This window comes from Salmo salar, chromosome 25 (assembly GCF_965601325.2).
Source record: "Salmo salar chromosome 25, fSalSal1, whole genome shotgun sequence".
NCBI classification, from domain to species: domain Eukaryota; kingdom Metazoa; phylum Chordata; class Actinopteri; order Salmoniformes; family Salmonidae; genus Salmo; species Salmo salar.
The window spans coordinates 10,900,741-10,925,343 of record NC_138315.1 but is presented as its reverse complement, the minus strand read 5'-3'; the positions used below and the strand labels follow the sequence as shown (position 1 = coordinate 10,925,343).

The 24,603-nt window shown below is 38.8% G+C and overlaps 1 protein-coding gene across 1 annotated transcript; it reads right to left on the bottom strand.

Moving 5' to 3' along the window:
• Positions 1-53: 53 nt before the first annotated feature.
• On the bottom strand, positions 54-23,146 carry itb2 (Integrin beta-2). Its single transcript, NM_001165324.1, is given in 16 exon segments — positions 54-1,182; positions 3,199-3,365; positions 3,637-3,848; positions 4,165-4,384; positions 4,620-4,852; positions 5,191-5,384; positions 9,278-9,412; positions 9,666-9,755; positions 10,000-10,095; positions 10,324-10,482; positions 10,871-11,112; positions 11,354-11,524; positions 12,075-12,279; positions 13,310-13,407; positions 13,501-13,549; positions 23,107-23,146. Coding segments are annotated over 15 exon segments (2,334 nt in total). The 5' UTR covers positions 13,547-13,549; positions 23,107-23,146; the 3' UTR covers positions 54-1,116.
• Between the last annotated feature and the right edge of the window lie 1,457 nt (positions 23,147-24,603).

Sequence of the window (24,603 nt, the reverse complement as noted above, 5' to 3'; positions counted from 1 at the left end):
TGCAGAGTGCATCACATTCTCTTTCTCTGAATCATGAGCTGGAGTCCATCAAATCAAGAGAGAAAGTTTTATTTGTAATGAAAAATATCAGTGATCATTTGCTGCTTTACACAATATTTCCCCATAGGGTATGTCGAGTCATGGTACATTGTAGATAAGTAAATAAAAGCTACAAAAATAATTGCTGTAAGTAATATCATTGAGTTACACAATACATTTTTTGAAACTTTAGGATGATTTGGATATAAAGCGTGAATTATCCTAATACAGGTACCATTAACTTGCATTGGATTTGTGACACAAATGCTAAAAAGTTAGCATTTGAAACAGTGGCAAGGTATACAAAACCAAAGAATGGGTTGCTCTGCTTACAGAGTAAGATAATCATTAATAAATTATCCCCAAATAGCAGGAACAGCACCATTTAGTGGTCAGGATGTTGGACCCAACAACTTCAATGACTAATTTCTCTGAACAGGGGAAAAAAACATCACTCTTTTCACTTAGAATACATTACATTGGATGAAGAAACAATACTAATAGCCACATGTCCATACTACTTGTCGAACATAGAGAACTGACACTATATACTCGTTGTTGGGGTGGGATTGGCATGGGGTGTGGGAGGTCCGTGGATGACTTTTGACCTCTTCTTTTGATTCCTCATGTCTTACCCATTGTTAGAAAAAGTCTGGTTCAAATCGGATGTTAGGTACTATAATTATTGAATATTATATGAATCATATAAATTAAAATGGCCAATTTAGTGCAATAAATTGAGATTAAATATTGTTCCAACAAAATAATGTTGCAGGAATGTTAATGTTAACAGAAACAATTTCAGAACAATCTGAGACGGTGGGTGTCAAAATCCTCTTTCTTGTTCTTTTTAAGGTGGAAGGGCCCTGTAGCAACATTGCAGCAGTTTGTTTTCCAATCAGTGCATGATCATTCCTGAGTTCAGTCTTGGAACACATAAAAACATACTATTTGTACGCCAACTTATAAATGGAGGAAGAAATCAACAACAACAACAAAAGCACATGAATACAGAAACAATAAATGTACATGCATTTGAATCCAACTGATTGTCTGGGCTGACTGATGTTGCTGATCTTATTCTCCAGTGAAGGTAGGGTTAGCCACGGTGGTGGTCGCGTTCATGAATAGTGGATTGTCTCCCTATTGAGAGGGATAGTAAATTACATATGATGAAAAATCAGTAATGTATGGAACTCAAATATCTGGAGTGATAAATGCGGTGTCTTGTTTTAAATAGCTGCTGTCTTTTCCAGCCATACATTTATAGCGAATCACAACATTGGCAAGGATTTCGACTTACGCACAGTTACTGATAAAATCTTGCAAACACGCTTTATTAACAAGTCTCCTCGGGTTCCGGAGACCACAGCTCTATCTATTCTCAAAGGGCCCGATCCCAATTAAGAATTTATGCCTTTCCTACGCACTTCTCAGTATTTGGTATTCAGACTTACCTTATTAAGTCGAGTAACGCGCTCAGCAGGTGTGGCTACTTTGCGCACTATGAATACATTTAATTCAACCACTGTAAACCATCCCGCTTGCGGCCAACATATTTCCTCTTGGAGTTTTCATTCAGTGGGATTTTCAGTACTTTTGTCTTAAGCCATCCCTTTAAATATGATGCACCTTTAATTAGAATTTTGTCGACAGACTCAATAGAATATATTGCGAGAACGGGTTCAGAATATAAGGGTCAATAAAAGAAAGCCATCTATGCATATTCATCTCCGTTTCAGCACCAACTGGTAGATAAAAAAAAGACTCTGATGTTGTAGATTATTTAGGCACATTTTTGGGTTAGGAAAGTATGTATGAATCCTTTAAAAAAACTTGGAGATCATTTACGCACAAAATACTGTACAGAAAATACAGTGGTTTGATTCCTTCTGAAAGTTACCATATTAAAGTTCAATCCATTAAATATTGGAATGTGGAAAAAAGTACAATAGGGGTTGAAAAATAATCCTATAAATCTACCCTAATTCTCACTAATCATGGAACTGTATGACAACGGTCCAGTTGTTGTGAACCATGTGCCAGGCTCCAGGTATAACCTGCGGTCTGAGTTCCATAATGAATCAAATAGGCTACATGTCCTAAATTATTACACAACGTTAGCCTAAGATGATCCACTAATGCTAGCGACCCTCAAGAACAATTTACAAGGACATGAGAGGGGAAAGGAAGGTAAACGGTATGGAATGGAATAATGCAAAAATAAATGTGTGTGGGTATTACTGACAGTGGCTACCGATAGTGGCTAATATTTAACATGATACAAATTGTAAAATAAAATGGAGAAAAGCCTGGGCATAAAATCAAAACATTCTAAAGCGCATACATCAGCGTTTCCCAAACTCAGTCCTCTGCACTCCAAAGGGTGCACATTTAGTTTTTTGTCATAGCACTACACAGCTGATTCAAATAATCAAGTAATCATCAAGCATTGATTATTTGAACCAGCTGTCTAGTGCTAGGGCAATGCACCCTTTGGGGTCCCCACGACCAAGTTGGGAAACACTGGCATACATCAATTCGGCAGGTTCGACCGTACATAAGCCTATAGCTTGGGTCTCCAAATTTCATGCACACATATTATAAGGGTACACAATCCGAATTCTGATCGGCACTGCTATTTATATCCCATTTCACTGTGTAGTACATGCCATGTTGGTAAGATTTTCAGTTTGCTTCCATATGGCTGGTTTCCCATTAGTGTCCAGGGATCATAAGGAAAAATCATCTAAAATAAATTGCTATACGTATTTACAATCCCCTTCTCCAAATGGATTACTCATTTACATAGCTCTTATCAATAGACCTTATCAAGATGTAGATTACAGTGCATGGAGAATGGTGCTATTTCTATCAGAAGAAATGAAGTAAATGCTTTTCCCACTTGGAACTGGTAGGTTCGTTAGATCTTATTCATGGTTTCCCCACGCGTAAAGGTGGTAGAATTATTAGGGAACCAATTCAAGGTCACATATTCATTTATTCAAGCTCCACTTCAAACTAATAGAGTGTGAATAGTATGTTATTCTCATGCTTAAGTTCTTTGTCAGACTACGCATCGAGAGAAAAGCGCATAAAAAGGGAATAATGAATCTGGGCCAAAGTGATGATTTCTATGAAGTAGCAAATGTCACTCACCGGCGTCCACTTTTCTTTCTTCTTCTCATTCTCAAACCTGCGGAACTCCTTCACGTCTCTCCAGTAGAGGAAGCCTTTGATAATGAGCAGGATCACTAAGCCGATCAGGGCCACGGCCGCAATGGCACCTCCAATGATGGCGTAGATGTTTGGCAACTCCGGACACTCTAAAACAATTATGACAGACATTAACAACCATACATTTTTAGGCAGTCCTGAAGGCTATAGCATATTACGTTTACTGTGACAACATTTGGTAGCAAACATCTTTCGGACACTGTGATTCAGATGCTTTCAATGTGCCTTGGAGGCTTTATCTTGATGCCCATCAAACAACGTGGTCAGTCAATTAAAACCCTAGCAGACATTTCTGTTTTCTGTGGGCAATGAAGGTAACATGGGCATACTTTTTAGTTGCACAAGACATACGTCTCTTACCTCTGGTCTTTAGTATCTGGGCAGAGTAGTTGTCCTCTCCATCCAACTGTTTAATGGTAAAGAACACCCGGCAGTTCTCCACATCCCTCACGTCACAAGGCTTACCAGGTGGCAATGTCTCCACTATCTCAAAGTCATTAATACTCTTACAGGTCTGGGAGCAGTTCTTACTGAACGGGCCTGTCGCAAAGCCCAGACACTCGATGCACTTCCTGAAAATAGAAGAACGAGGGAGAGAGTGGAAAACTTCCTTGCTCAACATTTTGTCTTCTCCCTTAAGGACTTCAACACATGCTTTGGTTCCAAAACCCCTCGTTTTGAGTAAGATGGCAACACGCAGAAATTATATTTTTAAGTGCTACATTCTATTCTACCAGTCATCCTTTACGGTCAATGGTAACCATCTTTGTTTGTCCTATGGTTGTGATGCAATTTAACATGTACCCGATGGATCCAACAACATCACCTAAAGGGCCCAGTGAAGACAGTGGTTGAGTGAGTGAAAAAGGCGGGCCCATGCCGTCTTACCCCTTGGTTATACAGGGAGTCTGGCAGGCGGGACAGGTCAGACAGTAGGGCCGCTGGTAGCCCTCCATACACTTGCACTGGTTACACTGGCATGTGCCCCTGCCGCTGCACACACTCCCGCTTGGTGTGCGACACTGCTCGTCCGACTTCTTGCATTGGCAGGCGGTGCCTTCGTACTCGGGGCTGCAGTCGCAATTTTTACAACGGCATTTCCCGTTCCCTTCAACACAGAGACGTGATTTTAGGTCAGAATTCCTCTTTGTATTATTTTAATACTTCACATGTGTACCCTCAGTCATAATGAGACTGTCATTAACAGATGGCAGGTGTTCTTTCTATTGTTATACAGTACATGTACTGTAAATATATTTCCATCTATATTTCCAATGTTTCTGTATATATCTATTTATCTATTTTTTTATTTATTGATATTTTCATATATTCTATCAGACCACCTCCACACAGTTTGTTCTGAAACTTCTCGCAGCTCTCGTTTTCACACTCGCAGTGCGTGCCGTAGTAGGTGCTGCCGCCTTGTAGGGCGTAGCACTGGCAAATGCCACACACACAGTCCCCTCGTCCTTCGCACTCCGTGCCATTGTCCTTCCGGCATGCCGCCCTCAGAGAGCTCTCGTCCTTCTCCCCAATGGAGCACTCGCACCTCTGACCCACGAAGCCGGCTTTGCAACTGCACAGAGTTGGGAGGAAATAGCCTACTGTACTGATTGCTTGTGAAGACTTTACATTTACCACCCCCCAAAATTGTGTCGGCTTTTTGTTCCCCCTGAATACAGAGAATAGAAATACAGTATAGAAAATAGAATGGAATAGATGGATCATATCAATCCATGTTTCTCAGAAGGCCCTTGGTTTTTCAGGTGACTCAATGCACTTCTAGGGGGATGAAGGGGAAATCATGCATCATATATTGGATTCAATATTGACTATATCAACATAAGTTGGAAAATATTGTGAAAACAAAAGCACATGCTATTTGTTTTATATCCCAGCCAATGCCCGCCTTACCTGCACATGCCACAGTTGACTTTGCCCTTCTTGTTGCAGTACATGTGATCCTTCTCCTTGGGGTCATCACATTCACACTCGCAGCGAGTCGACAAGCTCACCTTCATCTTGTCTTTAATGCCCAATGGGCCAATCAGAAAAGACACCTCCCTGTCTATACATTCATCTGCCGTCACTGTTACGTTGAAAGACACCTGAGAGGAATTCAGGAGACGCAATGAGTACATTTGTGGTATGCGTTTGGAAAATGTTTTTTGCTATTTATTATCATTTAACTAAATGGATCTAAAATAGTGAATAAGAGTGTAAAAAAATATTGTGTAAGATTATACAAAAGATTTTGCTTTGACTCTTATGTGGATGATGTTAAAAATATTTGTTGGTCTGATGTGATTAATAAGTAGCATCCAGATACTGCAACTGATGAATTTATGAAATTGCTTCTTGCAATTATTCATAAACATGCACCTGTTAAGAAACTGACTGTTGGAACTGTTAAGGCTCAATGGATTTATGAGGAATCTAAAAACTGTATGGTTGAAAGAGATGGGGCAAAAGGAGTGGCTAATAAGTCTGGCTGCACATCTGACTGGCCGACTTCCTGCAAATTGAGAAATGATGTGACTAAACTCAACAAAAATAAGAAGAAACTGTATTATAAAGCCAAGATCAATGATATAAAGAATGATGGAAAAAAACTTTGAAGTAGTTTAAATGAAATTATGGGCAGGAAAAACAAATTTAATTCTATCTTTCATCGAATCAGATGGCTTATTCACCAATTATTTTAATGATTACTTCCTTACATGTAGCAAAGTGTGCAAACTTAGGCAGGAAATGCCAGCAACGAACAGTGAGCCATTGTATTCATGCATAAAAAAAACTATGAAAGAAAAGCATTGCAAGTTTGAATTTTGTAAAGTTAGTGTGGGAGTGGTGAAAAATGATTGTTATCGATCAACAATGACAAACCTCCTGCATTGATAACTTAGATGGAAAGCTACTGAGGATGGTAGCTGACTCTATAGCCACTCATATCTGTCATATCTTTAATCTGAGCCTACAGGAAAGTCTTTGTCCTCAGGCCTGTAGGGAAGCCAAAGTAATTTCGCTACCCAAGAGTGGTATGCAGCCTTTACTGGTTGAAACAGCAGACCGATCAACTTGCTGCCAGCTCTGAGTAAACTGTTGGAAAGAATTGTGTTTGACCAAATACAATGCTATTTCTCTGTAAACAAATTAACAACAAACTTTCAGTATGCTTATAGAGAAGGGCATTCAACATGTACTGCACTGACACAAATGACTGATGATTGGTTGAAAGAAATTGATAATAAGAAGATTGTGGGAGCTGTACTGTTAGATTTCAGTGCAGCCTTTGATAATATTGACCATAACCTGTTGTTGAAAAAACATACAGTACCAGTCAAAAGTTTGAACACACCTACTCATTCAAGGGTTTCTCTTTATTTTGACTATTTTTCACATTGTAGAATAATAATGAAGGCATCAAAACTATGAAATAACACACACGGAATCATGTAGTAACCAAAAATGTTAAATAAATCAAAATCTATTTTATATATTAGATTCTTCTAAGTAGCCAACCTTGGCCTTGATGACAGCTTTGCACACTCTTGGCATTCTCTCAACCAGCTTCATGAGGTAGTCACCTGGAATGAATTTCAAATAACAGGTGTGCCTTGTTAAATGTTAATTTCTTTCCTTCTTAATGCATTTGAGCCAAACAATTGTGTTGTGACAAGGTAGTTGTGGTATACAGAATATCTCCATATTTGATAAAAGACCAAGTCCATATTATGGCAAGAACAGCTCAAATAAGCAAAGAGAAACAACAGTCCATCATTACTTCAGTCAATCCGTAAAATTTCAGGAACTTTGGAAGTTTCTTCAAGTGCAGTCGCAAAAACCATCAAGCGCTATGATGAAACTGGCTCTCATGAGGACCGCCACAGGAAAGGAAGACCCAGAGTTACCTCTGCTGCAAAGGATAAGTTCATTAGAGTTAGAAATTGGAGCCCAAATAAATGCTTCACAGAGTTCAAGTAACAGACACATCTCAACATCAACTATTCACAGGAGACTGTGTGAATCAGACCTTCGTGGTCAAATTGCTGCAAAGAAACCACTACTAAAGGACACCAATAATAAGAAGAGACTTGCTTGGGCCAAGAAACACGAGCAGTGGACATTAGACCGGTGGAAATCTGTCCTTTGTTCTGATGAGTCCAAATGTGAGATTTTTGGTTCCAACCGCCATGTCTTTGTGAGACATAGACTAGGTGAACAGATGATCTCCACATGTGTGGTTCCCACCATGAAGCATGGAGGAGGTGTGATGGTGTGGGGGTGCTATGCTGGTGACACTGTCTGTGATTTATTTAGAATTCAAGGCACACTTAACCAGCATGGCTACCACAGCATTCTGCAGCGATACGCCATCCCATCTGGTTTGCGCTGAGTAGGACTACTATATCACTTGTTTTTCAACATGACAATGACCCAACACACCTCCAGGCTGTGTAACGGCTATTTGACCAAGAAGGAGAGTGATGGAGTGCTGCATCAGATGACCTGGCCTCCACAATCACCCGACGTCAACCCAATTGAGATGGTTTGGGATGAGTTGGACCGCACCGCAGAGTGAAGGAAAAGCAGCCAACAAGTGCTCAGCATATGTGGGAACTGCTTCAAGACTGTTGGAAAAGCATTCCAGGTGAAGCTGGTTAAGAGAATGCCAAGAGTGTGTAAAGCTGAATCAAGACAAAGGGTGGCTACTTTGAAGAATCAAAAATCAAAAATATATTTGGTTTGTTTAACACTTTTTTGGTTACTACATGATTCCATATGTGTTATTTCATAGTTTTGATGTCTTCATTATTATTGTACAATGTATAAAATATTAAAAATAAAGAAAAACCCTTCAATGAGTAGCTGTGTCTAAACTTTTGACTGCTACTGTATGTGTTATGGCTTTTTATCCTCTGCCATTTTGTGGATTCAGAGCTATCTATCTAATAGAACTCAACGGGTTTTCTTTACTGGAAGCTTCTTTAATGTCAAACATGTAAAGTGTGGTGTACCACAGGGCAGCTCTCTAGGCCCTCTACTCTATTATATTTTTACCAATGAACTGCCACATGCATTAAACAAAGCATGTGTGTCCATGTATGCTGAGGATTCAACCATATACGCATCAACAACCACAGCTAATGAAGTCACTGAAACCCTTAACAAAGAGTTGCAGTCTGTTTTGGAATGGGGGGGGGGGGGGGGGGGCAGTAATAAACTGGTCCGGAACATCTCTTAAACTAAGAGTTTTTGGTACAAATCATTCCCTAAGTTCTACACCTCACCTGAAACTGGTAATGAATGGGGTAGCTGTTGAGGAGTTGAGGAGACTAAATTACTTAGTGTTACCTTAGATTGTAATCTGTCATGGTCAAAACATAAAGATTCAATGGTTGTAAAGATGGGGAGAGGTCTGTCAGTAATAAAGAGATGCTCTGCTTTTTTTACACCACACTCCAAAAAGCAAGTCCTGCAGTCTCTAGTTTTGTCTTATCTTGATTATTGTCTAGTCGTGTGGTCGAGTGCTACAAGGAAAGACGTAGTTAAGCTGCAGCTGGCCCAGAACAGAGCGGCACGTCTTGCTTTTCATTGTAATCATAGGGCTGATATAATTACTATGCATACTGTACCAGTATCTCTCTTTTTAAATTGATGTAGTTCTGTCCTTGAGCTGTTCTTGTCTATTCATGTTCTGTATTATGTCATGTTTCATGTTTTGTGTGGACCCCAGGAAGAGTAGCTGCTGCTTTTGCAACAGCTAATGGGGATCCTAATAAAATTCCAAATACCAAAGTATAACACTTTATAATAAATGTCACTAATTAGCCATTCTATTAATTACGTTGCTTATAATTACTATAAATGTACATAAGTGTTTACAAAAAATGAAATACATATTACTGTTTTGTCAATAGTTGATTAATACTTTAGTTATTATCAAGTGTTACCATATAATCTTTTGGTATGTGATAGTCTTTTGCTTCTGAGCTCTTACCAATGTTCCTACTTTGACGTTATCACAGACCCCCTTGTCCCCAGCGGGTCCCCCTCCAGGACAGAGTGGAGTGTAAGTGACTCTCACATTGTCAGGGAGAGCATCATGTGTCACCGTCACTTTGGAGGAGAGCCTCTGTGTCAGACACAAAACAGTCTCAGAGTTGACACCAATGCTATATCACCAGAAATAAATCATCCCAAGCAAATCCAAACTGACACTTTATTCCTAGAGATACTAGAGGTTTATGATAAAAATCAAGTAAGGTTCTACACATTAAACACATAATTTATTGGAGTACCATCTTTTTAAAAGAGATTTGTTAAATGAATAACAAAAGATTGTAAATATCTGAATAAGAATGAAACAAAAATTGTAAATGTCTTACATTGTAGGCAGCTTGGATCAATTCAACAACATTTTTGGAGTCCTCTGACAATACTCCCACCTCAGACTTGGGGATCATTCTACTGAGTTCCTGGAAGATAGTTAGGCGAGACAACAACACATCACAATTGAATCAAGTACATTTTCCCTCAACAGAGTATTTTTTGTTGGGGGGGGGGGGGTCAGGTGTACTGTGAGAGTTATTTAGGATACTCTTCATTATTATGTGGCAGTATTAATAGGTTACTGCATTACATATGTTGGTGTTTATAACAATAGAAAAACTGAGGAAGAAAAAAGAAAGAAAGATCGAAGGAAAGAAAGAGTCCACTTACCCTGTATACATTCTCCATGCTCTTTGTCACAGCAAAGATTGGCTGAATGTTGTTCTTCTCTAACTGTGAAGCCACTTGACCAACAGATGGGTAGTCCTACATACAGAGACACTTAACTTGTACAACCTCAAGAATGTAATTGTTTAGGGCCAAAACGGTTGGAATATACAGTACAGGCTTTAGTTCAGTCCAGTCATGCTGTTGCATTCATTACATATTTTTTATATTCTCTTATGGTATTTTTCATATCCAGTACAGTATATCAAAGTCTTGGTAAGGACCAATCATACTGATCTGAATGTGTCCCATGTCACCATCACATACCATGTCATTGCTCTTAGAGTACAGCTGGTTGTCCATGTAACATCTCTCGTCGTTGGGCTCCAGTATGCCAGCCAGCTTGCCATCCCCTGCCATGTGGAAGCCATCATCGGTGCTCAGGACGATTAGCCGAGTGCTGCTATTCCTCCAGCCAATCCTGTCCTGTGGAAAACAATTGGAGGCTTCATGTAAAATGGATGGAAAAGATGTGAAAAAGTCTACATCCCACATTGGAGTTTTTTGAGTCACACTCACAGAGGAAGTGTGAGTCACTTTATCTACTGTTCCCGCATGCAAGCCTCATGCAGTGCTATGTTCAGCCTATCATGTGTGAGGGAGTGTTGTGTCTGAAGATAGCAAAAAGAGATTGGTGTTACAGAAGTGAACTACTTCCCCATCTGCCTATCTATCTACAGTATGTACTTATCTATGATACACAATGCTGCTTTGACAATAGGTTAACTAAACATTATATTGATGTTCAATGTCAGTATGTTGATAGAACGTTGGTTCAATCAATTTTTTCCCTGTGGGATTAGACTACTCTTACCCCACATACTGCTGCCTGCATGATGGCGTCCAGTGTCCCTTCAGGGGAGTCCAAGTTCCCAGAGATGCGCTGCTTGTCTACCTCCCTATTAAAGTCAGCTTTGTTCTCTGTCATGCTAAGAACATGCCTGTAGCCAAAGGCAGGTTGACAGAACTGCTCCTTATCGGCGCATGGCTTCTTCAGCTTCTCTGGGTTGGTGTTAGTGAAAGGCAGGACAGTCTTGTCTACAAAAGAGCCGAAGCCTGCAGCAAAAGATAAAGGTTATAAAAATAAGGTTCATGGACACTCATAGATAGACTAGGAATTGAGGCTGAGACAGACCTTGGTTCAAATACTATTTGAAATCATTTGAAATACTTTAGCTCTGCTGTTGGAATGGAATTAATAGAAACGTCCCAAAAGGGTAAATCCCACCAACCTGGCACCCAAGGTATGCTAAACCAAATGCAAATAAAAGAGTCAAATAATATTTGATGATATCACCTATTCGCCCTTGTTTTGTGATGCCTTGCAGAGCTTTAAAGAGCTCGTTTCCCAGAGTCTTGATGCTCCTCAGATCGTCCTCCATGGAGTAGGAGAGATCCATCAGGTAGTAGAGATCAACAGGATAGCCCTCCACTCTCCGAAAGTCCAGTCTGAACGTCCGAGGCAGCCCTGAACAAAGCAAAATCAAGGTGAAAACTGAAATCTCAAGCACATAAAAATATGTAAAGTCAAAAGCACATGATGATAATGTGATGATGAAATGTAGGTTATTTATTTGCTATTTTAAGATAATTTCATTCTGTTTGATTACTTAGGGCTACTTTTAATATGTTCCAGCCATAGAGTTGGACAGAGGGCATAAAGCCAAGGTTAGGTATTTACTGCCACATGCAGTTATGGAATGATTGCTGAGGAGTTTAATTAATTGGCCGATCCCTGGTGGTGACCTGGATGAAATTCTGTGATCCTTCCTTAACCCATAGGAAGTCCCACCCAGTTGACTACTTCAAAATGCTGAAAGTCTATAATGGCGCTGCCCATGCTAAAACAGGCTTTTAGTCCTTCATCCAACTACATGATTTTATCAATTTTCAAAACATGGCAGTCATCTTAGAACCCAGTTTGGGCTGTAATGCACCACTAACATTGGAAGCCATCCACCGTTAAACTCCACCAAAGAAGAAGAAAAAGACAATTTGGCCATTTTGAGAACACCCACCTGGTCTGAGCTTCAGATTGACCTCCTGAGGACGCAGCTGGATGGGTTCATCCTTGACAAATGCATTGGTGGACAGGGGGGTGTTCTTAGTCACAATAAGGGTATTTTGGGGGGATATGATGTCTTTTTCCATGCAGCCCCTCTTTTCTAGCTGAGCCCGGGTGTCACAGCGAGCTGCTTCTTGCTCACCTGGATTGGTGAAGTTCTGGGAATGGGACAGACATAAACTCTGGATTTAAAATAAGTGTCTTTGGATTAATTTTGAATGGTTAGGGCCCTTAGATATGTCAACCATGTCTGTAGACGCTCTATCAGAATATCAACAAACTATCCTGTAACTCAAAATGTTACTTTTTCTTCAGTTGCCCATTCTCCGTAAACGTTGTTGCAGTTAACTGTCCTTGTGCACAGTTACACATTTAGATGTAAATGACTATTATTCAAATGATGGAAATAAAATGGGGTCTTCACATGCATATGCTAGCACACCAACCCACATACTGTGGCTTAACACCTTCATGCATATTCTCAGCTCTGTTTGCATATACTGCTTTACATAGACAGCCAAATGCATAATGTTAGCAACTAGCAGCTGTGTAAAGTAATTACGTAAAAATACTCCACCAAGTCATTATTTGGTGGCTTCTGTACTTTACTATTAATATTTTTTGACAAAATTTGCTTTTATTCACTACATTCCTAAAGAAAATGTTGTACTTTTTACTCCATACATTTTCCCTGACACCCAAAAGTACTCATTACATTTTAAATGCTTAGAAGGATGAGAAAATGGTCCAATTCACACACTTATCAAGAGAACATCCCGAGTCACCCTTACTGCCTCCTATCTGGGGGACTCACTAAAAACTAATTTGTAAATGATGTCTGAGTGCCATCTGGTATGCTTAACATAAGGAATTTGAAATAATTTCTACTTTTACTTTTGATACTTAAATATATTTTAAACCAAATACCTTAAGACTTTTACTCAAGTAGTAATTTACTGGGTGACTTACACTTTTACTTTAGTTATTTTCTATTAAGGTAATGCATCTTTACTTTTACTCAAGTATGAGAATTCGGTACTTTCTCCACCACCGACACCTAGTGTACCCACACAGCTTTTATACATACATGGGAACTCACAAAGGTGTTAGCATTTGGGACCACACCTTACTATCGTAGTTTACGTCTCTAGTTTTAGCACTACTGTCACACATATTTGTGCTCCTCACCAGTTGTTTGCACCACGTGCAGTACGCTCCTGATCTGATGCAGTCGCTGCAGGAGTTGATCACCGTTTTGGAACATACTTCCACTTCCTGGGAGAGAACTAGGGTAAACACACACACGCAGGATGACTCTCATTTTGTAATTGTGAGACTTTTCAATATCAAGAGGGGATTTGATGACTGTAAAAACTTACCACCTCTGCCCGTCAGCAGGAGTAGGAGAGACACACACTTATACATTTCCTGGTGACAGAAAGTGGGAACAGCCGTCAGTCCATCAACCTTGACCATGTCGAAGACTATTACAGGCACACCTTTTAGATATCCAGTGATATATCTTTTACCATTCAAGTACCAGTAAAAGATGCATGCGCTGTAGATGAACATACACTTTAAAAGGTCTTACACCATTACAATCTGATGCACATTATATGGCCACTGTACAACGCACTGTCTGAGCAAAAACAATCTTGGTGGATGTGATCAACAGTCTCACTTTTAAGGGCAGTTGAACAAAATAAAACTGAGATGGATCCATTACAAGTTCAGAGTCAAAGAAATGAAGAAAAAAAGAGAACATCAACAATAGCTGTCTCCTGTCTCACCCCCCAGTATTTATGCTGCAGTAGTTTATGTTTCGGGGGGCTAGGGTCAGTCTGTTACATCTGGAGTATTTCTCTTGTCTTATCCGGTGTCCTGTGTGAATTTAAATATGCTCTCTCTAATTCTCTCTTTCTCTCTTTCTGTCTTTCTCTCGGAGGACCTGAGCCCTAGGACCATGCCTCAGGACTACCTGGTATGATGACTCCTTGCTGTCCCCAGTCCACCTGGCCGTGCTGCTGCTCCAGTTTCAACTGTTCTGCCTGCGGCTATGGAACCCTGACCTGTTCACCGGACGTGCTTTTTGCACCCTCGACAACTACTATGATTATTATTATTTGACCATGCTGGTCATTTATGAACATTTCAACATTTTAACATCTTGACCATGTTCTGTTATAATATCCACCCTGCACAGCCAGAAGAGGACTGGCCACCCCTCATAGCCTGGTTCCTCTCTAGGTTTCTTCCTAGGTTTTTGGCCTTTCTAGGGAGTTTTTCCTAGGGAGTTTTTCCTAGCCACCGTGCTTCTTTCACATGCTTTGCTTGCTGTTTGGGGTTTTAGGCTGGGTTTCTGTACAGCACTTTGAGATATCAGCTGATGTACGAAGGGCTATATAAAAATAAATTTGATTGATTGATTGATTGAATAGCCACCACAATATCGCCAGGCCTGGAAACTTTCACAAACATTCACACCCACAGTGCTTGTTGTTAATTTACAGTATCTTCAAACAAAACTCATTGCAGCCAAGATTATAATAAAATGTTCCAAGTAAAATGTTTGCTGTGCAAATTCCAAAAAAGAGGAAATGTAAAATACATCCACAGGGAAAAGCACACGCAGGATATCAATGTTATATGCTTAATATTTTCATTTCTTTAGAGCTAGCACAAAAATGGGTGTTAATGTGCTGGCTCTAAATAAATTAAAATACTGTAACGCCCTGGCCATAGAGAGGGTTTTTTTGTTCTTTATTTTGGTTAGGCCAGGGCGTTCTATGTTCCTTTTCAAATTTTTTTTGTATTTCTTTGTTTTGGGCCTTGTGTGGCTCCCAATCAGGCACAGCTGAAGTTCGTTGTTGCTGATTGGGAGTCACACATAAGGAGCATGTTTTCCTTTGGGTTTTGTGGGTAATTGTTTCTGTTAGTGTTTGCACCTGACAGGACTGTTTGGCTGTCGGTTTGCTTATTTTTGTATAGTGTTCTTTCTGCTATTAAATATTCAATGATGAACACTAACTCCGCTGCACCTTGGTCTACTCTCTCTCATGACAGCCGCTACAAATACAAAAGCATATAACTTTGATATCCTGCATGTGATTTTCCCTGTGGATGTATTTTTTAGATTGTTTCTATATCTGCAGTATTAAACAATGTTATACAGTATGTAACTGAATGTCTAGAATTAAAACAATATTTAAAACTCTAAAAGTTGGACTTAAGTAACTCTTTAAATATATGGCTCTGGCATTTATTAGCACTGGTCATAATGATTATGTGCTCGTTCTGTTTGTGGTAATGGAGACTACTATTGCCATAGTTACTTGTTTTTGTGGACTCACGGCTTCACACCATTACAGCGTTGAAGTAAACAGGCCATACATGGTTATACACTGTGTTTTGTGAATTCATTACTTTAAATATCCATTTTGCTTACATGACACTTAATCTTTTCTCATGGAGGAATCAATAGTTCCACTTTCTGACATTGGGCTGCTATTATGGAAATTAGTGAGCAACTGTCACGCCCTGACCATAGAGAGCCCTTTTATTCTCTATTTTGGTTAGGTCGGGGTGTGACTGGGGGGGGGGGGGTTTCTGTCTAGGTGTTTTATTTCTATGTTGGCCTGGTATGGTTCCCAATCAGAGGCAGCTGTTTATCGTTGTCACTGATTGGGGATCATATTTAGGCAGCCATTTCCCCACTGTGTTTTGTGGGATCTTGTTTTGAGTTAGTGCATGTAGCACCGCTGATGTTACTGTTTGTTTTGTAAGTTTCACTCAATAAAATATGTGGAACTCAGAGCACGCTGCGCCTTGGTCCGTCTCTCCACACAACTGTGACAGCAACACAGATAAAGAGGGTTTGCATATGGAACTCCATGAACTAAAACCACACATACTGAAGACAAATCCACTAATAAGAATGGAGAGACTAAAGAAGATAAAATGATCATTCCAAAGCATAGCTACTGTTACAGCCTGAATGTACAATGGATTAAACTGGTCTCACTCTGTTTGCCATAATAGTGTTTAACATGATTTTAGAATAAGTACCTCATCTCTGTAACCCACACATACAATTACATGTAAGGTCTCTCAGTCGAACAGTGAATTTCTAAAACAGATTCAACCACGACGGTTTTCCAATGCCTCGCAAAGAAAGGCAACTATTGGTAGATGGGTAAAAAAAGCAGACATTGAATATCCGTTTGAGTATGGTGAAATAATTAATTACTCTTTGGATGGTGTATCAACACCCTTAGCCACTACAAATATGCAGGCATCCTTCGTAACTCGGTGGCCAGAGAGGAAGGAAACCACTCAGGGATTTCAACATGAGGCCAATGGCGACATTAAAACAGTTACAGAGTGAAATGGCTATGATAGGCGAAAACTGAGGATGGATCAACAACATTGTAGTTACTCCAAAATACTAACCTAATTGACAGAGTGAAAAGAAGGAAGCATGCACAGAATACAAATATTCCAAAACATGCAACAAGGCACTAAAGTAATACTGGCAAAAATGTGGCAAAGCAATTAACACTTTGTATTCAGGAAAAAAAAGTTATGTTTGAGGCAAATCCAATAGAACACATTACTGAGTACCACGCTCCACATTTTCAAGCATAGCAGTGGCTGCATCATGTTATGGGTATGTGTGTAATCATTAAGGACTGGGGAATATTTCAGGGAAAATAAATGATTGAATGGAGCTAAGCACAGGCAAAATCCTAGAGGAAAACCTGGTTCAGTCTGCTTTCCACCAGACACTGGGAGATGAATTCATCTTTCAGAAGGACAATAACCTAAAACACAAGGCCACATCTACACTGGAGTAGTTTACCAAGAAGACAGTGAATCTTCCTGAAAGCCGAGTTACAGTTTTGACTTAAATGTACTTGAAAATCTATGTTAAGACCTGAAAATGGTTGTCTAGCAATGGTTAACAACCAATTCGACAGAGCTTGAATAATTTTTTTAAGAATAATGAGCAAATGTGTGAAGCTTTGCAGCTCCTTCAGGGTTATCTTTGGTCTTTTTGTTACCTCTCTGATTAATGCCCTCCTTGCCTGGTCCGTGAGTTTTGGTTGGCGGCCCTCTCTTGGGAGGTTTGTTGTGGTGCCATATTCTTTCCATTTTTTATTAATGGATTTATTTGTGCTCCGTGGGATGTTCAAAGTTTAAGATATTTTTTTATAACCCAACCCTGATCTGTACTTCTCCACAACTTTGTCCCTGACCTGTTTGGAGAGCTCCTTGGTCTTCATGGTGATGCTTGCTTGGTGGTGCCCCTTGCTTAGTGGTGTTGCAGACTCTGGGGCCTTTCAGAACAGGTGTGTATATACTGAGATCATGTGACACTTAGATTGCACACACTTTATTGAACTAATTCTGAAGGTAATTGGTTGCACCAGATCTTATTTTGGGGCTTCATTGCAAAAGGGGTAAATACATACGCACGCACCAGTTTTCAGTTTACATTTTTTTGAATTTTTTAAAACAAGTATATATTTTCATTTCACTTCACCAATTTTGACTATTTTGTGTATGTCCATTACATGAAATCCAAATAAAAATCTATTTAAATTACAGGTTGTAATGCAACAAAATAGGAAAAATGCCAAGGGGGATGAATTCTTTTGCAAGGCACTGTATGGGGCTGAAAACTATGCTCAAGGCCATCATTGAAAATAAGAATTTGTTCTTAACTGACTTGCCTAGTTAAATAAAGGTAAAAAAAATGTAGAATCTCCGCTGAGAGTACTCTTAATACAGGAATAGGTTTGATCTGGTTCTGGGAAATAGGCCCATACGAGTCATTCTAGCATTTCATTAATCCATGACATCCACCATCTCAGATTGTTCTGCAATTGTTGCTTCACTTAGAAAAAAGTAAGATTGGCATTCCTGAAACGTTATGTTGTTGAAATATTATTTTATCTCTGAGAAATTAAGCTAATTGATTGCACCCAAATTGGCAATTTTACAGGAGTCAGATAATTTTCAATAAATATATGTCAAATTAAGAGCCAACATCCACAGGCACTGCATATGTATTTCTATGGTAAATCCTTCAGAAGAGGACAAGATAAGCTCACAATATAGAAGTTCCGCCTATAGAACTATAATGCCAGATGGCAGCTTGATTGACCCATGAAAAGTATGTGATCATCAGCAAATGAAATATTCATCTCGGATCTCAACATCCAATCATGGGAAAAGGATTAAATCCTTATATTACAAGGTCTATATTCCAAAGGTGTTAGATTAACTTTCTAAGGTATAGGGGGCAGTATTTTCATTTTCGGATGATAAGCGTGCACAGAGTAAACTGCCTAATACTCGGGCCCAGAGTAAAATATGTGCATATTATTAGTATATTTGGATAGGAAACACTCTGAAGTTTCTAAAACTGTTTGAATGATGTCTGTGAGTATAACAGAACTCATATGGCAGGCAAAAACCTGAGAAAAACCCAACCAGGAAGTGGGAAATCTGAGAATTCTAGTACTTCTTTTGAATCCCTATTGAAACTACAGTGTCTGTGGGGTCACGTTGCACTTCCTAAGGCTTCCATTGGCTGTCAACAGCCTTTAGAAACGTGTTTCATCCTTCTCCTGTTACTGGGCAGAAAATAGGAGCTCAGTCAATGAGCGGACTGCCTGGGACCAGTGAGTTGTTTACTGCGTGGGCACGTTTGGCGCGCCGCTCCTTCTTTTTCCTCTGTAATGAATACGCTATTGTCTGGTTGGAATATTATCATCGTTTTATGTTAAAAAGACCCTAAGGATTGATTGTAAACAACGTTTGACATGTTTCTACGAACGGTAATGGAACTATTTGACTTTTCGTGTCTGGATTTACACTCGCGCGTTATGCCTTTGGATAGTGATCTGAACGCACGAACAAAACAGAGGTATTTGGACATAAATATGGAGTATTTCGAACAAAAATAACATTTATTGTGGAAGTAGGAGTCCTGGGAGTGCATTCTGACGAAGATCAGCAAAGGTAAGAGAATATTTATAATACTAATTCTGAGTTTAGTTGACCCCAGAACTTGTCGGGTATCTGTATAGCTTGCTTTGATGGTTGAGCTATGCACTCAGAATATTGAAAAATGTGCTTTCTCCATGAAGCTATTTAAAAATATGACACAGCGGTTGCATTAATGAGTAGTATATCTATAATTCTTTCAATAACTGTTGTAAATTTTATCAACGTTTATGATGAGTATTTTTGTAAATTGATGTGCTCATTCACCGGTAGTTTTGGTGGGAATACATATACTGAACATCCCGCACCAATGTAAAATGGGGTTTTTGGATATAAATATGAACTTTTTAGAGCAAAACATACATGTATTGTGTAACATGAAGTCCTATGAGTGCCATCTGATGAAGATCATCAAAGGTTAGTGAATATTTTAGCTGTGTTTTTGGTTTTTGTGATGCATGTCCTTGCTTGGAAAATGGCTGTGTGGTTTTTCTTGTGAAGCTTATGTCCTAGCATAATCTAATTTTATGCTTTCGCCGTAAAGCCTTTTTGAAATCGGACAATGTGGTTAGATTAACGAGAAGTTTATCTTTAAAATTGTGTAAAATAGTTGATTGTTTGAGAAAATGAAATGAGGAGATTTTTGCTAGCGTCCCACCTAGCCCATAGAAGTTAAATACAGTACACTATATAGGACTGGCTTGAATTGTGAGGATGATCACACAATACATTTTCATATTGAGCCAAATCTATTGGTTTTCTACCCAAAGTTGTAAAGGAAAAGTTGTGCTCTATTTAATAAACACAAGAGACCAGCAAAATGGATAACAGTGTGATGGTATAGCAGGAACAGCGTAATCTAGTGTTCAGAACCTGGTACGTTATGGTAAATAATGGAAGTGACTTCAATGACTAATTTCTCTGATCGGGGGAAAAAACATCACCAGATTCACAGGAGTACATTACATAGTATGGAGAAGCAATACTCCAAGCCACAGCTTCATACTACTTGTCAGACATAGAGAATGATACTGTATAATTGTTGTTGGGGTGTGACTGGCATGTGGTGTGGAGGGTCCGTGTGTGGCTTTTGACCATTTGTTTTTGATTCTTCATGTTTAATTCATACTTAAATGTAGGAAGATCCAAATTGGATGTTGGGTACTACATGTATTGAATTTTATCTGAATCCTATAAATGAAAATGGCTAATTTGGTTTATTTTCTCATTTGGCTTCTGAGTTATATTTGCTTAAATTAGCTTAATTTCTCAGAGATCACATTATATTTCAACAAAATAATGTTTCTGGAATGCTAATCATATATGTTACTAACTACAGAAGTTATTTTAGAACAATCTGAGACGGTGGGTGTTGAAATCCTCTTTCTTTTGCTTTTTAAGTTGGAACGACCCATACTCTTGTGAAATATCTCACTTCTCAAATGGTTAACTCGCAGTACGTAAGCAATGTTTCTTGCCTCACTATCATTTAGTAAATGGTGAGCAATCCGCCACAAATGTGTGTCAACTAAATGGGTTAATATTAGAATCATTAAATGCTCCACTTTAAACTAATATTAGCCAGAAAAAACAGTCTGTGAGCTTTCGTTTGTGATACTATTGGATAGCTACTGTCATTTTATGATATTTTACATTATTTCTAGTTCATCGAGAGTCATCTTTGCTTAGGAGTTTTTTCTGTTCTTCCAAAGACATTGCATTAGAGTTACAATGTTAGTTCCTCTTGCAAATCTTTATTTGTATATGTATTGATACATCAACGAAATGATCTCATATGACAGTTAAACATTGGGTCAACGTCTAGCTGTAAATAGGTCTTTCTAAAAAATAACGGGCCAAAGTGTGACATTGGGATAAACATTTCAAAATGGTTTGAAACGAAAACATTCAAATTATTACCTCATTCTAAAATATGTGAGAATAATGTGGACATTGCTAGACAAAATATTATGTTTGTTGCATGTATGGCGATTTTTCTATAGCCTGTGTGGCCGACACAGGCACACAATACAGCCATGAATTGCTCTAGCATTAATCTCACCATTTGAATCTCACCATTGCTGTTTTTATAATGAGAAAGTGACCATAAACCAGGCTCCTTTTTTAATGGAAGGATTTGTATGGAAATCCAAGAAATCCAAGTTGAAGCCAGCATTACCTGTTGTCGTCCTCATAATAACCGCACAACACCCTTCAATTGAAGTGGCGGGAAACCAATGAAAGTGGCCACATCTCTCCCAAAAAGGATCAAAAATGAAATATTGGCTAACTGTAAAGGAGTAGGAGAACTTAGAAATTGGCTGCAACTTTTCAAGCAACAAGTCGAGGAAATGTCTGGTTTACAAGGTAGGCCTATTCCAGTACTTACATTTCTGAACTCCAAATTCAAGTTAAAGTAGGCTTCTTCAAGCCCCTTGTATTGTTTAAAATTGCAGGTGTAACATGGAAAAATAAATATATTTGTCATGTTATTTCATTACCAGATCATATTGTGAATTAACCCTCTAGGCTACGTATTTTGTTGTCATTATACCCAGAATAATTAATAGGAATAGCGTTGGGTGTTGCACAATAGTTTAGCCTACACAATTGCATACAGTTGACTCAGTGTCCAATCAGAGGCATAAAAAACATATGAAAACAACAGCTGTTCGTCACTTGACTGTCATTCGGGAAATTCCTTCATAGATTAGATGATGATATGTGAAAATATCAAGGCATAACAAATCAGCTGGACACCAAATGCACATTCAATAAGTATTATGCCTAATTATTGAAGAACCACGTTTTAAGTATCTTTCATTTAGAGGCATTTGATTTTGCAATTGCATTTATTATTTTGAATTAGTGTGCCTATGAAAACTGTTTTCACCCCGTAATATAAGAAGACACCAAATGTTACATAGTTACACTGCATTTCTGAGATCTCTATTCAAAAAACACCTAGATCCAGGATTATTACAGGGTTCAAGTTCAATGTCTAATGCTTAATATATGATATAAGGACAACCTACAATGCAAGGACAGAAAAGTAATACAAAAGGAAGGGAAGCCCTGCTAAGGTACACAATAGTAGACTTTGGTAGACAGAAGGTGCTCTTTGACAAAGGCCATGCCGCTGAAACACGTCAGAGTTTTAACATTTAGTTTCCATTGAACATGCCATACAAATAAAGGCATTTCAATTAATTATATGAAGAGTGCCTTGGTCCTCCTTTCTTTTTGATGACAGAAAAGTAATGTTTATGTCACATGATTTTGGACAAATCCATCATGACACCAACCATGATAAAGGATTAAACATAGGTTTTAAAATCAACTCATGAATTTTATTGAATATAGCTATGATTCCCCCTTATATCTCAATGTAATGACATGAAAAAAATGGACAGATTTTATAGAAAGAACCAAATATGTGCTGTAGTATATGGAATAATCATACAGTATATGGCTCAAGTGTAATGGTTCTCTCTTTTACACCCCACAGAGCTTACACCCCGCAGAGCTTGGTTCCTCTTCCTATAGTAGGTTCCTGTCTTTCTAGGGAGTTTTTTCTAGCCACAGTGTTTCTACATCTGCATTGCTTGCTGTTTGGGGTTTTAGGCTGGGTTTCTGTAAAGCACTTTGTAACATCTGCTGAGGTCAAAAGGACTTTAGAAATACATTTGATTGATATATTTTATATAAATCCTTATAGTCGGACAATTGTAAATCCTGAACCTAAATCTATGATCTGATATACCACAAAATTACATTATTTTCTACTTTGATCGACTCTAGTTTATCACATTAAAAACTATTATCTGTATGCTTTTCCTAAAGATAGAATGTCCCATTAGTTACATTTAGTAATCAGTTATAAAGTAGGCTTAATAAAAAGGTTATTGTGTCCAGTAACCTCGCATGAATCAACAAACATACATCTTAAATACAGCAGTAAGGATGCTACTCACAAAAGTCCAGGTGTTGCAGCTCCTATGTAACCCTCAACTCACTGTCATGGGTGTGTTCTCTATGTGGGTGACTGGCTGCTTGAGATGAATGTCAGTTAGCTTGTGAAACACAACCACCCACATGACAGGAAGGCTATGGAGGGAAATAGTATGAACATAGAGGAAGTGTACAAAACACTATTAAAGAACCCCTGCTCTTGCGACTGACTAGGTAAATCCAGGTGAAAGCTATAATCCCTTACCGATGCCACTTGTTAAATCCACTGCAACTCAATATTAGGAAGGTGTTCTAAGTATTTTGTACACACAGTGTATAATATAATTAAGCAATAAGGCCCGAGGGGGTGTGGTATATGGCCAATATACCACGGCTATGGGCTGTTCTATGACACAGCCTTTAGCCGTGCAGTAAAAATAAATGTTTTGTCATACATATATGGTCTGATATACTACGGCTTTCAGCCAATCAGCATTCAGGGCTCGAACCACCCAGTTTATAATATTCATAATAATAGATCATCTTTGGTATGAACCATCTCAGGCATGTGTGTAATAGGGATGTAGAATTATGACCTTATGACCTTCCTCTTTGAGTGAGCTATAGAACAACTGGAAGGCATGTTTGTTTAGTAGTCCTTGTGCATAGAGTTGTATGGTTTGTTTAACTTTGCAAACAATGGTTTGCTTGGCATACATTTGTAAGTGAAAAAGTGAGTCTCAGCATAATTTTGTATATGTGGAATTTCCTGATACTTCCTGATACTTACCATCATAACAAGAGAAGCTGAACATGACAACTTCTGAGAAAGTATAATTACATTTGACATTTTGTCATTTAGCAGATTCTCTTATCCAAAGTCCAGTTAGTGCATTCATTTTAAGGTAGCTAGGTAAGACAACCACATGTCATAGTAAATGGAAACTGAAATGCTACAGTACATGATTCTGAAAGAGGAAGTTAAAATGTGGAAACAAGGCTATCTGGATGTTATTGTGTCAGACTATGGGTAGAACTGACTATTGTGACATTAGTTTATAAATAGTTTATAAATACATTCATTTTAGTTCATTGATTCATTTACCATTATCATAAGATAGCTTGGAGGTTGAGGCCTAGAGAAGACATATTCTCAAACTGCAATACACCAGAATATTATGAGAAGTAAGTTAAAAGGGGGCATTCTGGGATTCAAACAACAACAAAACAGACACCCGGCAACATTTTGGTGAACAGCTGTAACGCCCTGGCCATAGAGAGGGGTTTTTGTTCTTTATTTTGGTTAGGCCAGGGTGTTACATTGGGTGGGCGTTCTATGTTCCTTTTTCTATGTTTTTGTATTTCTTTGTTTGGGCCGCGTGTGGCTCCCAATCAGGCACAGCTGAAGTTTGTTGTTGCTGATTGGGAGTCACACATAAGGAGCATGTTTTTCCTTTGGGTTTTGTGGGTAATTGTTTCTGTTCAGTGTGTTTCCTGACAGGACTGTTTCTGGTCGTTTT